The following is a 14,947-nucleotide window of genomic DNA, read 5'->3' as shown; positions in this document are numbered from 1 at the left end:
GTGCAAAGAATAGAGACTCTAAAGCTGTTAGGAAATGTTTTATTCCTAAACCAATGACTACAGTAAATAGTAGATTTCACTGCAAAACACATTCCTTTCACATACCGTAACACATTGCCCATGCAGATGTGATACTTACCAACATGGCTTGCTAATGAACTTGGCAGCGCTTGTTTGAGATAACTTAAAGCCCTTTCCAACCTAAATGATTCTATGATTACCAGTCCATCAAACAATTTTGTTTCCAGAGAGAGACTGGAGACTTTGGGTGGCTCCCTCACAACTGCTTCTCCCCAAGATAAGTCTTTCACTGTGTGTACTAGGCAGGAAGCAAAGCCTTTCCCTTCCTTTTAGGATGGTTCAAGTTTAAAGTTCAAATTTTCCCCTTCTTTTTCATCTAGCTTATATATGTTCCCTGTGAAATATGAAAACCCAGTATGATGATCATGAAGTAGGAATTTATCAAATGCAGAAGTGGGAAAATAATGGATTTTGGCTCAGAGGTAAACTGGAAATACAACAAACCTAAACAGGTGGTTCTTTTGTTTTGAGATTTACTCCTTCTGTGTAAAAATACTGCTTCAAAACAGGGTCAGATGTGTATTTAATAAATTGCAGTAATTTGTAAATAGAATTCTATGCTTGCCTGCTCAAAGCTTTACTTCTGCTGCAATTTCTATCATTAAAGGAATGTTGCCTGTATCCATTCATGAATATCATAATTTTAGCATTTACTGCTGGAGTTACTGTAGTAGTTTTAATTCTTTTGGTGTATGAATACGAATCCATAGCCTTCATGTTACTCGTAGCAAAAATAAATAAGAAACAATACAATTTGCAAACACCAATGTAGCAATTAATTCACTGTATTCTCCTCAAGGAAGATTAAAATTGAAGCAGAAGAAACCCAACACTATATCCTGCATTTAAAATTGATTGTAACTTTAGTCCCACATGTGCATAACTGAAAGAGAAATTATTTAATTGAAAATATGTTTTCTTTATGTGGTAAAGGGAAATCGATGGTTTGAATGTAGGCCTGTGCTATTTCTAAATCACCCTCTGAAAGGGTCTGTCAGTGATTTCGCTCTGCTTTGGTAACTTAAAAAAAACTACATGTCAGTGGTCACAAAGCAACTGGAAACAACGACGTATAACAATTATTTTCCTTCAAAATACACCCCCTCTCCTGGTAGCATTCCACTACAAAAGCCAAAGCATTTGTCCCACACAGGCTCTCTAGTGAGCTAGCACTGATGGCCCTGTACAGTCATACTACACAACAAAGCAAAGAAGCACGACTCATAAGTAAAGAAAATAAAGAAAGTAAGTACTGTTATTTTACTGTAGGTAAAATAACATACATCCACTGCTGTGTGTTGCAATCCACCTTACTATATTCCATTATATGCCTTATAATATCCTGATATAATCAAACATTTCAACAAGTAAACTCAAGTCAGACACTGAAAACAAAAATTCCCATTTTGTAGTTCTCACAGACAAAAAAACGTCTCCAGAGACATGCACATTTATTCTCAATGAAAAATGTGCTTATAAAACTTTTCCACTACATCCTTCATCAGCTAGAGTTATCAACACTTTTGATGTCACGAGGGCATCTACAAAAGCAGATAGCATTCTGATTCCATCACATTGCCTAAATCACTTTCTGTTCCACCAGATGACCCTTAGAGAAAACGTACCTCCATTTTGCAGTTCCTTGCTTTTATTCCTGCACAGACACAACAGAAATAGCTGGCACATTCTGTAACCCCAGAGCTACACGTGTTTCTCAGTGACCCTGATGGATTCCTCTGCATTTGAAAACAGTTTGATTGAATAAACAATGGCATCTGCAGAGCAGTCTGGGGAGAAGGAGCATGGATTAGATGACAAAGGTCTTTTCCAATCCTATTTCTTAGTATTCTGTGATGCGTATGTGATCACACCATGTAACACTTCTGCCTTTTTTTCCCTGCTACCTAAAGGCAGTTGCCTTTCAACAAGCTGAAATACAAAGACAGGGTACCTGGACCCATGGTATCAGTTGCAGGTTAGCAAACTGTGGACAGTGACAATTGGATTCTCAGCTAATTGCTGCTTTCAGTCGTGACGGGGAGAGCTCTGCCTGTGTCCTTGAATCAACCCTGGAGGGAAAAAATCCTCTTCTGTGGAGAGGCCTGAATACTTGTCTGAGAAGCCACAACCACAGCTCCAATATATGTATCTGCACCTCTGACATAAAGCTTAGGGTCTCATGCTATGTAAGGCGTTTGTAAAAATGTTCCAATGGGTTTCAGTCTCCACTCTGAAATTATTATTTCTGCAATGATCTCAATGCTCTAAAAATTACTCTTGGTTTACACATTATTTGCAAAATACTTCCAAATCAGAAGACTAGATCTATGACTGGGTAAAAGAAAATACAGGCTTCTAACAGTTTCAAAATAATGATGAGAAAGATAGCCTGGGGTAAGAGGAAACTTCCAGAAGATCAGATTAAAAATGACAATTCCATTTTTCTTCAAGGGTAAGGAACAAGAACAGCCATTCATCAGGGGAAACTGCTAATCTCCTTAGTTTCAGCACAACCAAAATACTTTCTAAATTAAATATGGGTGATGTTATTGGATAAACTTTGTGCAGTACCTTTTGGACTGCCCAAGGGAATTTATGGCTAACTCTAGGAATCATTCTCCGAGATGACCTTCTGCTATGCTTGGTGTTAAACTAGAATTTGGCAGGGTTACAGACAGAGAAGTAAAGCCAGTCTGATTCCACTAATATATTGGCATTTGAGTGTGGACCATGATGTTGGGGAGCCTGGACTCTCTGATAAAACAAAAGCAAGAGTGGACATAGACAGTTCAAGGGTGCTGGGATTCCCTGGCTTACTTAATTTAGTGAGGCGGAATGACAACAGTTAATTTTTGAGGGTATTTTCCCCCATTTTTTTTACTTATAGTGGTTCTGCAACTGCCTGTTTTGTCCCAGCACTGCCCAGTGTTACTAGCTACTCATGAATGTTGGAAGTTAACTGATATGCAAAGCATATGGGGGAGGAGGGAAGGGGAAATTAGTTTTCCATGAGTCTCAGCCAAAACAGAGCCAGTTCTCTGTTGAGGGGCCTTCAGGTTCCTCCTTTATCCCTGCACTATTGACAAGGAATACTTTGTCAGGGAAACATCCTCATGAGCCACAAGAGTGTTCAGTAGCTGAACAAGAGCCGCAGGAGGGTGCTCCAGGCTGGCGGTGCTTCTGTCCCTCTGCCAGATCACAGCTGCTGTCCCAGGCTGGAAGGCAGCAGATGATGGGCTCCCAGCAGGACAGGCATGGAAAGGACACTGCAAGGGCACAGAGACACCCCTGTACAGTGAAGCACAGGGTCATATTAGAGAAAGATAAAAAAGGCTGATGAAACCAATCAAGGAGGAAGGAGGTGTACGGGAAAGGAGCTGAAGCAGAAAGAACACTTAGCTGTCTGCCAGCAGAGGTAGCCACAGCTGGCTGCAATTTGGTAAGTAGCCTCTTCCCCACCTGGTCTGCCCAGAGAGAGCCTCACCTGCCCCAGGTCCAGCCATCCCATAGCAAAAGGAGCTGGTTACAAAACTCAGTCACTTCAAAGCCAAACAAAATTAACCCACAAAACAAACAAAAAAAAAAGTATTTTTAAAGGACACCTATTTCAATGCCACAGAGATCTGTTTGCTGAAAAGGAGACTGCTTCCTCTGCTGTTAGCATCATGTTAGTAGGAAACATCTGCAGGCATCATTACATTCATTTCCAAGCCAGACTGTGCTCAGTGTAGGCGATCTTCAGGCAACGTAATGGATAAAAAATGAAGAGGGTTTTGCTGAGTGTGCACACAGCCAAATATTTTTAGAAAGACTTAAAAGGTGGACAAGTCTGAATGGATTATAAATTATAATGATAGCAAAAGCACATCTCTGAGACACAGGACAAAGCTCTGTTAAATTACAAATCATTGCACAAAGGCTTGTGAGGAGCAGATTATCAGTTCCACTGCCTCTGACAACTGATATTCAAATATATTCAAAGCAAACTGCAGAACAACACATGACATTCTCAGGACATGGGATTTCCTCAACATTCCATACATTTCTATCATATAATTCCCTCTGATGCAAGCCCAATACTCACTGCAGAACTTTTTGCTATTGACATTTTGCTTTCCTTTATTCTCTAGTAATTTAAATTTGGATAGTAGGTAAAGAGCCTGAGGGTTTTGCGCCTCCTCTTCTTAAAGACTAAAATCTCAAGCCAATAAAGTTTCATCGCTTTCACAAAGTTTAAATACTGCAAGTAAGATGGCTAAAAACAAATCCAGCCCCAAAAACATGACATATAGCAATGACTCGCTGTGTTACACTTTCAATGAAAAACTAACCATCAGTCATTGCATTGAAAGTTCACCTGTGTGAACAAAGACACAGAAAGATCTTTGTAAACCTTTTTTGTTGTTGTTTTAAAAATTTCTCCCTGGAAAACATGTTCCTTCAACAGATGTTGATTTGCAGTGAAAAGTGTTCCTTCTCATCTGCTTAGCAGAGCTGCATTTATGATTCAAAAAAATCAATTATCGCTAAATTCAGTTTCTGTAGAGGTTTTTTTTGCCAGTGTAATTGATTCTTTTACTATGTGGATTTTAGTATTAAACTTGATTAAAGTAATTTAACATTGTCTCATCTAATTTACACTTATAACCTATATTTCAAAAATAGCCCTTGTTATCTCTTAGTAAAGACTCATTTCTTGGTTAACTTAACAATGTGACCACTTAAAGATGCATTTTCTTTCACAAAATATGACATGACGAAGTACATATTCATAAGTATTACTGCAAAACAGCAGAAAGTGGCATATAATCAAATGTAAACAATCAGAAGCACAGAAACATTTTTCAGTATATATATGTTCATTCCAAACTTGATATATTTTGAAAATTAGTCATTCAAATTGAGTATTCATATCTTTATTGAAAGTTCCAAGTACTGAAGTTTCCTAAATAAATAAATAAAACATTTAGAGAGTAGTCCATGAGCATATACACGAAATTTAGAGCAAAAAAGGCCAGTGCAACTTGAAACGCTTGCCAGACCATAACCTCAAGAGAGGGTAAGAATAGCAACATTATGGCGGCACCAAGGTTTGGAAAGTCCTAACCACTACAGCATTGAAGGATAGAACATTACTTCTGGGGTGCTTGCAACAACTCAATAAAATGAATGTAACAGAATCCTGGGAATTTCAGGCAAACACATGGTAAACAGGCAAACTCTGGTAAAATAGAGTGTTTGTCTACAGAATTCCTTTGGTTTGTAACAATGTACAATGTTTTGAGAGAAAGATACATAGACAAAGAAAATAAATACCCTCCAAACTTCAAAGTATTTGTGTTTTAGCTGTTCATCTGTTTCACAATTTAAAATGTCTAACAATGGTTGCAAGAGCAAAACAAATACAGACCAACCACAAATACTGACAACATCCTACAGAAACCTAAATGCTTTAAAGAGAGAACCAAGACAACACAACATTTCTGTAGAACTTCACAACAAAATTGACTGGCAGAAAAAGGGAGCTGTGGAACAGCAAGCATCAGATGAAGCAGAGTGTCTTCTGCTCAAGAAACTTAAGCAGGTTTGAGGGAATAAGCTTTCAAAGTGGAAAGTAGTTTTTTACAAAAATCTGCATGCCATAAAGCTTGCAGCGCTCTTATATAGCGTTCCTTGCTGTCTTACAGATTTTTACTGCCTAAATCCTCTCAAGTAATCTGGAAATCAAAGAGTAACATTCTCTGCAGGTTTCATTTCTATCCCACTACCATTCCTTATGCCTTTTCACCTCACAGCAAGTGAAGAACTGTAACACAGTAAGGGCCAAAAAGATGGACTGAAAACAAAAAACCAAAAAAAACCCAACAAACCACCTACCAGTATCAAAACCTAAACCCATGCTATGTGGATTGTATTGAAAAGCTATAACAGGAGGGCAAAAAAAGTGAAGATAATATACAGAGAAATAAAAAGTATACATCTGAACTTAGTTCTGAGGTATCACACGAAATTTTTTTTTGTTTGGGTAGCAACAAGAATGGAATGGTGTCACAGGATTTGCCTCTACTGTAAAAGAATAAACTCACTTTGAAGGAAGAAAGAAATAGAGGTGTTCCTAAAGCCCCCTAAAACACATGTCCGTCATCACAAGTAAAATTCAACTTTTTATTAAAAACACAAAATAGAGCTTTGAAGAAATATTAGAAATATTTTAAAGAAATATTAGAAAAATTTACGGAGAGACCAGAATATGGTGAATTATCTGCATTATTATAAAGCAATTAACTATCAGATGCATGCAACTATAATTATGAGAAAAATCACACATGCCAGTGACCTTAATGAAAATTCATACTGGAAATGAGCAAAGAATCTCTGTAAGAAAGAACATACCCATATGTTCCAAACCGTAAGATAGTACTCTTTCAGTATCCGGTAGCCTATGTCCTTGGCATTTGCTTATTTTAAGCCCAAAATTGAAACCTCAGGAACGCTACAATTAATTACCCCTTACAGCAGGTTACTGGAAGAAGTTTATAAAATCGTTGTTTACAATCTGTAAGGTAAACAAGATGGCCTCTACCTCCCAGCTGGAGCCATCTATTTTATTTATATTATGTACTGAAACAAGGCTCAGAAAAGTAATTTCAGAAGTGTAATGGGGAAGCATTGACGAGATGCTCTCAAAAAATAGTGGACAAAATCTCTTTTTCTCCTTTTTGAAACAATTTTAGTTTTGTAAGTCACAAATCATTCAGTGATTTGCTATTGAGCCTTTCTCCCGCCAGACTGAGTGTTTCAATAATCACCTGAGAAAAATCATGAGAAGACTAAAAGAAACAGAAGAGGCAGCAAATGCCCATTTCCATGAATGGAATTACTCTTCATAGCATATTAACTGTCTTCATGAAACACAGGGATTTAGATCAGCCTGATACTTTTATAGCACTTAAAACCAACCTAAAGAGCTTTCTTAATGACTTCATGTTGATCTTAGATACTTGTCATGACCAGACAGCAGAATAGCTGAGAAGTAGGTATTTTCTATATACTTAACAGACACAGACTTAGGATATGTTACTATCCTAACTTTTAGTAACATGCCAAAAAAACAAACAAACAAAACACCACCACTCAACCAAATAATAAAATACCTCACCATATTTATCAAATTAGTCTTAGATTTACAGTAGAGATATGGTGAGATTATTCCCTCTTAAATTTACTCATGTTATTAATTCAGAGCAGCAGACTCAGTCAATGAAACTTGTATTCTCCCCAAATTAGGCAAAAAAAACCTCGAACACTTGATTCCAGTAAATTTTCTGGGCAAAAGCCTATTATACTGACAACAAAAACCAAACAGTGCCGATTAAACCCTATTTCATTTAACTAAGATATAATAACACATATCTCTCCTTATTATTTGTTCACAGAATCATTACATTTGGGAGGAACCTCTGGAGGTCAAGTCCAACCCCCTGCCAAGGCAGGGTAACCTAGAGCAGGTAACACAGGAACGCATCTAGGTGGGTTTGGAATGTCTCCAGAGAGGGAGACTACACAACCTCCCCAAGCAGCCTGTTCCAGTGCTCTGCCACCCTTAATTTAAAGAAGTTCTTCCTCACATTGAGGTGGAACTTCTTGTGTTTTAGTTTATGGCTATCACTGAGTCTGGCACCATCCTGTTGACACCCACCCACTTTTGAGATATTTATATGCATTACTGAGATCTCTCAGTCTTCCTTTCTCCAGACTAAACAAGCTCAGCTCCTGCGGTCTGTCCTCATAAAAGATGCACCAGACCCCAAATCATCTTTGTGGTCCTCCACTGGACCCCCTCCAGCAGCTCCTTGTCCTTCTTGTTCTGAGGAGCCCAGAAATGGACACAGCGCTCCAGATGCAGCCTCACCAGGGCTGAGCAGAGGGGGAGGATCAATCATCTCCCTTTTCCTGCTGGGCACTCTCTTCCTCATGCACCCCAGGGTAACACTGGCCCTCCTGGCCACAAGGACACACTGCTGGCTCATGGTTCACTTCTCACTCACCAAGACTCTGGCGTTCTTCTCTACAGAGCTGCTCTCTAGGTGGTGAGCCCCCAGCCCGCGCTGGCACTTGGGATTGTTCCTCCCCAGGTGCAGAACCCTGCAGTTACCCTTGTTGAACCTTATTAGGCTCCTCCCTGCCCAACTCTCCATTCTATCAAGGTCCTGCTGAATGGCAGAAGAGCCTTCAGGTGTGCCAGCCCTCCCCCCAGTTTTGTCAGGAAAGTTACTGAGGGTACATTCCATCCGTTCATTCAGGTCATTCACAAACAAGTTGGGTATGACTGCAGCCAGTACTGCTCCCTGGGGAACACCACTGACTACAGGCCTTCTACTGTTTTCTGGCCATATTATTACCCCTAGACCACAGAAGCTATCAATCAGCTTGGATATATAGCCATCAGTAGCCATCCTGTTCCTTGAATTTACAAGGCAGAAGTCTCTGAAGCAGTCATTCCAGAACTGGGCATCAGTTTCTGGAATTTTAAGGGGCAGGTAATATTAGACAAAGTGAATGTTAGACACAGGTTCATTTTCCATGTCATCTCAAACATGTTTCTAACTGGTTTGTGTACACATCACCACAAATTGCACTATCAAATAAATATACAAATATTTCACATTAGAAAATCCACATTTAAGAATTCTATCATGCCACTTCCCTCTCAGGTGCACTAGAAGGAAGCTACCCCGCTACAGCTTTCTAACAAACTGCAGTAGTTAAGATTTGCCACTGACAAAAGAAAAAGCAAACCTGCAATTGCATACTACCACAAGAGCACTAAATTAAGTATTTTTGGTCAGCTTCTAAATGAAGACAATTTTCTCATTTGCACAGTGAGCCAGGATACCTTTTCTGTCACTGTCCAGTGTCAAATATATCACTCTGCACTCCAAATCTTCCAGACTACTCTCTCTCTTAGGAAGTATATTGCTCTTGAGTGCATTTTGCCTCTTTATTCTAGCAAACTGTTACCTCTTACAGAACTATAAAGATCCTTGTAAATATCCCATGATAGCCCATAAACTGCAGACAATGTTGTTTAAATGTTGAGATATGCATTTTTAATTGTGAAACTCTTGCACAAACACTTGAAATTAGGTGGTCTTTACTGGTATCTTGGAAAGAAAATACAAAGGACAAAAACTACCAATGCTTTTATTAAGCACAGAGAATTTTCCTTTAAATATAACAATTAAGTATTCTAATCCATTTCAGTGGTGACCCTGTGAAGTTCATTCTTTAAAAGACTGAGGTCATATTTACCTTGCAAACAAGAAAAACCCAACACAGGCTATATTTGTCAACTTTCTAGAATATGTTTAAGACCAGAGAGTCAAAAGTTTTCAGTAAAGTCTCAGGTAATGCTTCACTGATTATGATATTAAATAGGTTAAAAAAAATAATTTTAACAGACTTAAAGTGAAAAGTATGCATGGCACAAAGACAAGTGGGTTTTTAGAATACACATGCTGTTTCTTTAAGCCTGAGACAGGAAGCCAGAGCCCGGACAGGAAAAGTTCTTAGCAGAATTCACTTTACTGAAGCTCTGCCAGTTTATAATTAGTGACCTCACTCACTGTGATTTGTTTTTTCTTTTAAAATCTTAACCAGGCGTTTGTTTGACCAAAACCATTTTCCATAATTCTGTACAGCTAGCAAATAAAATGAAACTAGAAGATGACTTTTTCGTATGACGTCAAGGTAGAAGTGATAAAATGAGTGTGGAAAGTAATTATTTCAATACATATTCTAGCGTTATATATATCTGTGAGATATTCTGAGAATTTGTATTTCCCCTCACCCTCTGAATAACAGCCTTAATATAAATGAGCTGAGGTGCAGTAACAAGACTACTGGTTCACATACCTAGAGCACAAGTGATCTATAAATCATTTACTTTTGCATGGAAAAGGATTAAAATAATAATGGCACCATTTTAAAAGACAGGATGAAGATCACTGGAAATACGTGGGAACAGAAAGGATTGTCACTGTGGAATGAGCAGGAACAAGCACAGAACTCAGATTATTCAAACGTAGTGGATAATTTTTTGGCAAGTCAGGAGATAAAAATGAAACAAAGTGCAACTGATTCAGCAATGTCAACTACTAAAACTGCAGGTCACTGCAATAAAAGAGTCAGTACACTACAAACACTGAGAATTGTACGTATGGAGGAAAAAAACTGTAAAAGTAAGAAAGAAGTGAATTTACTGCATGCTGCAAATATCTGCAAACAACATCAACTGACCAGACTGAGCAAGCAACGCATAGCAAAGACAGCTACAGATCTTGGGCTGCTGATCTTTAAAATTGGAGTTATCTTTAAAATCTGATAGGTAAAACATTTAGAATTCTCAACTGATTCAGGAAAAGCACAAACTTCAATATAAACTTGATCAAAATTTGAGGCACGCATAAATTAAAGCAGCCCAAGGTTGCCCTTGATAGTGGGATGGACTAAGCTCAGTAGGGCTGTTCAGGGGGCTGCCATCACCCAGAGGTCATGCAAAGGGAGGGGAGAGTGGGTCACAACTTCCAAAGAGGTCACAAGGCTCCTCCCTTCTGCAAAGGAGGAAGGGAGGGCAGGGAGCACAGCCCAGTCCTGCATGGAGACAGCAAAATGCTGTGTCTTTCTGGTGCCAGTCAAAAAAACATAACCATAATCTAGGAAACTCTGTGAGGGAAAAGGAAAAAGGGGGAAACCAAACAGAAAGAAGAAATACATTTTCTTGCCATACTGGAGTATATATTGGTGCAATGGAAGCAAGCTGCAAACCATGTGAGCTGTCTTTAGCACCTTTTTAACTTCACAAGGATAAAATTAGGAAGTCTTCAGACTCTAGAAAGTCTCACAGGTGCTAATGTCACCCCAAGTTTGAGAAACAACAAAACAATGTTAGGAGATCTCAGAAGGTCATAGCTACTTGATTAGACAAGCCTGGCTAAAAAGCTGTGCTTGACAGATCAGGAGGGTCTTTGGGACACTGGTGATAGGAATTGATGGGGTGATAGGAACTGATGGGGGGACAACACTGGTGCAACCTTCCCCAGTGGAAGTCTTATGTTTCTCCCTGTAAATACACTTGGACCACTTCTGTTATTTTTTAAATAAAAGTTTGGCTTCTACTCTTGGCCATCCAATTTTGAAAAGACACAATCTCCAGCCCCCAAAAAAGCCACAACACAAAATCACCACCAGCACAACCACCCCATACACCAACAACCAACCTCTACAGGTTGCTTGAAATCAAGGTAAAAAACCTAATGATAAGGGGGTAAAGTGGAAATAAAAGAGAATAGATGTTTTTGAGACTGGTGGCAAAACAAGGCATTATTCACAAAGAGTAACAACCACTGGAAGATGAGAGAAGCAAGATGTATGAATAATAGAAAAATTCATGAAGAAATGTACACATGATCAAACTAAAATTAATTTTAAGTCAAAGGTATGCCTTGGGCTCAGTTCTAGTTAGTACTACTTTTTAATCAAGACCCTGATAATGGAAGGGAAAAAATATTCATGAAATGAACAGATTACATCTAATTGGAAAGACTGCAAATGTTTAGAAGGGGAGTATCACAATTCTAAATTGTATTGCTGAATTTGAAAGACAGCTTGAAACAGAATGTTTATTTGCATGAAAGAAAAATAAAACATGCATTAAAAATATGGAATAACAGACTATGGAGCAGAACATAGGGAAGTTTATGGGGATATATAATCAATCATGAAGTCTACACCCATTAACAATGTAAATATATAAAAGAAGGCAGCACCAAATTCACAGGCGCATTGATAAGGAAACTTTACATGTGCAAATGATGATACATTCTACTAATCCGCTGAAACAATCCAGTTTTGAGAAATGTACCTGAAAAGAGATACTTTGGGCTGTTCATGGCTGATCAACAAAGTCAAGACATTTAAAAACCATATGTAAGAGGAAAGATCAATAGACTGTGGTCTTTTTAGCCCATAAGAAGTATCAAGATCTGACACTGTTCTACAGCATGTGCAAGTCAGACATTAATTGTTTGCTGGAATAATCACTATTGAATGGCATTGGCTAGACCTGTACCTATAAGAATATACTGAGGAAAGAAAAAAAGAGGACTTTTCAAATAAAAGCAATATGAAAGGACAGTTAGAGATGGTTAAATTTCTGTTATGGATGTATTTTAGGAACTGAACATGCAACTGTTGTCAAGGAAGAAAAATGCTCAATTCTGCCTTAGTACAAGAATGGACTAAGATGATCAGCATCTCCTTGAACCCAAGCTGTAGCCCATACTAAATCCCTGAATTTTAAAAATGAATTCTGCTTTCCACATGCATGGTTCCAGTTTCAATGCTATCGTATTTTGAATGAATGCCAATATTTATTCCTTCAGTGACATGTTGTTCTACATAGCTCTTAAACTTAAGATGTTTGGTATTTCTAACTGGAGTAACAGGCTTACTATAAACAGATACCATCTTGCTAGTTTCAAGCTATTGGTAGCAATCAGCACCACTAAAGACAGAGCCAATATGCGCATTTACTTCCTAAGAGATCTAAAACTACTCTAGAGCATACACCACATAATTCCCACCTGGCAACACCACATGTTTGAAAATTCCTAACTGACCTCTCAAATTCTCCAAATTTGTAACAAAGACTGGAAGGCTACATGTCCAAATAATCAAATGACTCAAATAACTAATACTCAACAAGGTCTGAATACAGTTTACAAGCTCGATTTGACTATTTGCTGAGGTAGATGGGAGACTCTTTTCCCTTTGAAATCAGATTTCCAATGCTGAAACTTAACAAGCAAAAACTATTCCAATTTTGGTTCCTGCAGTTTACGTAGGATGGCATGACACATTAGAAAAAAGCACTTAATGAGTGCTGATGATCATGTATTTAACCACCAAACATACATCACTGCAGAAGCACAGATTATTCTTGGAGGTGCACATTAAGGTATATGGGGCAATGGAAAGTTGTAACCAGTGAAATTCTGACAGTAGCTTTCAAAAAGAGTTCACAAAGAGGTAAATCAAGTACTGGAACAAGTGTCCTTGCAAATATTTTAAACAGCCCTAAGCAACCTTCACAAGGACATGAAAATGTATGATGAAAAGCAAACCATGGAGACAGCACAACCCCAGAATTTTAGGCACAAGACTGAATCGCATAATTTTTTTCAATACCCAACTACAACATAATATATCCTATTCACTGGACTAACTGCTAGGTCTTAATAACTATTCTTGTTATACAACTGAATAAGGAATAGTGAGATATTTACCTGTTAAATACTGCCTTTTAAAATTTGTTTAGCCTGTCTCTCTGTGACCTGCTATCACATTTTTCTAAATTATGTCAAAAGGCAACTTCCTTCAATAGTTCCAGAAAGTGACACAAGCTAATGGTCCAGGCCACATTTTGCTGGGTCTGAATTACAAACTTCTCATCTGAGGCAAAGGTTTGAGTCAGGTACTTTTGTTCTTATCATTCACAGGGATACCGCTGCCAATGCAAACAATGGAAATTGCTAAACTAAACTGTCACTAAAAAGGCTCTGTATTAGCTGAATTGAGATATAAAACAATCCTTCTACTGCTGTAAGAGTTCAGAGGTTTCTATGTTCATATATTACATATTGCCAGTATTTGAAGAAGCTGCTTAGTGACGCTGATTGCATCTACAGGGGGATAGCAGACTGGTTTATTGCATCAGGTTATGGGCAACTCAAAGATTGTTAATTAGGGGGCCTCAGAGTTGTCTCTGTATCTCTGCTCATTGTAATAAGGGTTTTTGCTCAGTGATGAAATCAACTTTGGTAACCTTCCCCACCACTTTACCAGCTATTTTTAGGAGGAAAAAAAGAAAAACTAAAGCTTTTTAAAATACACCTAGGGCATGCTTCAGTAATCAGCACTGCAGTTTCAAGGTCCTGTTTTACCCTGCTGCCTGCTGGTTTCAGCCCGTGCTCAGTCCCTTTAAATAGGCTGTCACAAAGTAAAGGATATGGACAAGAACAAGCAGCCAAAACCATGGAGTGATAAGTGGGACAGATAGAAGGAAAAAAGACATTGTGCAAGCAAATGTAAGGAAGCACTTCTACTTAATGTTTAACCTCAGTACTTCATAGGGAGGAAAGTATGGCTTGGGCTAGGTTGCCTAACAGAAACCTGTGGCTGCATTTCTCCTCTTCAAGAAAGCAGTACATAATGAAGATTTTGAAGAGGCTGCATACAACAAACAGACTGAATGAAACTGAAGAAGACGTTTAAAATTTTCCTTACTTTTTAAGAACTTCACAGCGTAGACAATGCAAAGAGAAAAAAAAAAGCAATGTGTTTGTGAGACCTTCTGTCTTAAAATCTATTCACACTGGATCTCCCTGCAGGTCTCTTTTCAGACTACAGCTCAGCCTGACACATTGAAAATTAAAAAGTATCACTGGTGATATGCTAGTCTATAGACAATTGCCACAGAAACGAATCACAAAAAGATCACAACAAAACAAAACAACCCCAATCCCTTTTTGTTACTGGGTGAAACAGCAATTTAAAAAAATCTCACTCTTCTCTTGTATTCATCAAGGCCCTTATGCCAACTGAGCTTATATATCCAAGAGAAAGTCTGGAATTTGAGCTGCAGAGGTCTACCAAGGTATCATGTAAGTCTACGTCTACTCTCATCCTCAGCTGAGATGGAGGCTAAAGGAAGAAATTACAAACAGCAAAGGCAAGCCCTTTATTAGGATGACCTCAGCCGAAGTTTTAATAACCAGCCTACACAGCTTTTCATTGTCAGCACACT

The 14,947-nt window shown here is 38.4% G+C and overlaps 1 protein-coding gene across 3 annotated transcripts in view; it reads right to left on the bottom strand.

Annotated features, from left to right (window-relative positions):
* The window catches only part of CDYL (chromodomain Y like), a 109,530-nt gene that overhangs the window by 25,711 nt on the left and 68,872 nt on the right, over nt 1-14,947 (bottom strand). The window contains exon 1 of one of the 3 annotated variants that reach the window (XM_088062587.1): nt 8,130-8,264. The exons of 1 other annotated variant lie outside the window; for it this stretch is intronic. Coding sequence is in view for 1 of the 2 variants with exons in the window: in XM_088062585.1 (XP_087918711.1) it covers nt 7,994-8,057 (64 nt within the window). In the remaining variant the exon portion in view is untranslated. Of the gene's footprint in view, nt 1-7,993; nt 8,084-8,129; nt 8,265-14,947 lie in introns of those variants that run through there. One more of the 3 variants, XM_088062585.1, reaches the window with a different exon arrangement.

This window comes from Pseudopodoces humilis, chromosome 1 (assembly GCF_049639895.1).
Source record: "Pseudopodoces humilis isolate 2021_Gansu_Grassland_sample_001 chromosome 1, ASM4963989v1, whole genome shotgun sequence".
NCBI classification, from domain to species: domain Eukaryota; kingdom Metazoa; phylum Chordata; class Aves; order Passeriformes; family Paridae; genus Pseudopodoces; species Pseudopodoces humilis.
This window is presented reverse-complemented; position numbering and strand designations above follow the sequence as displayed.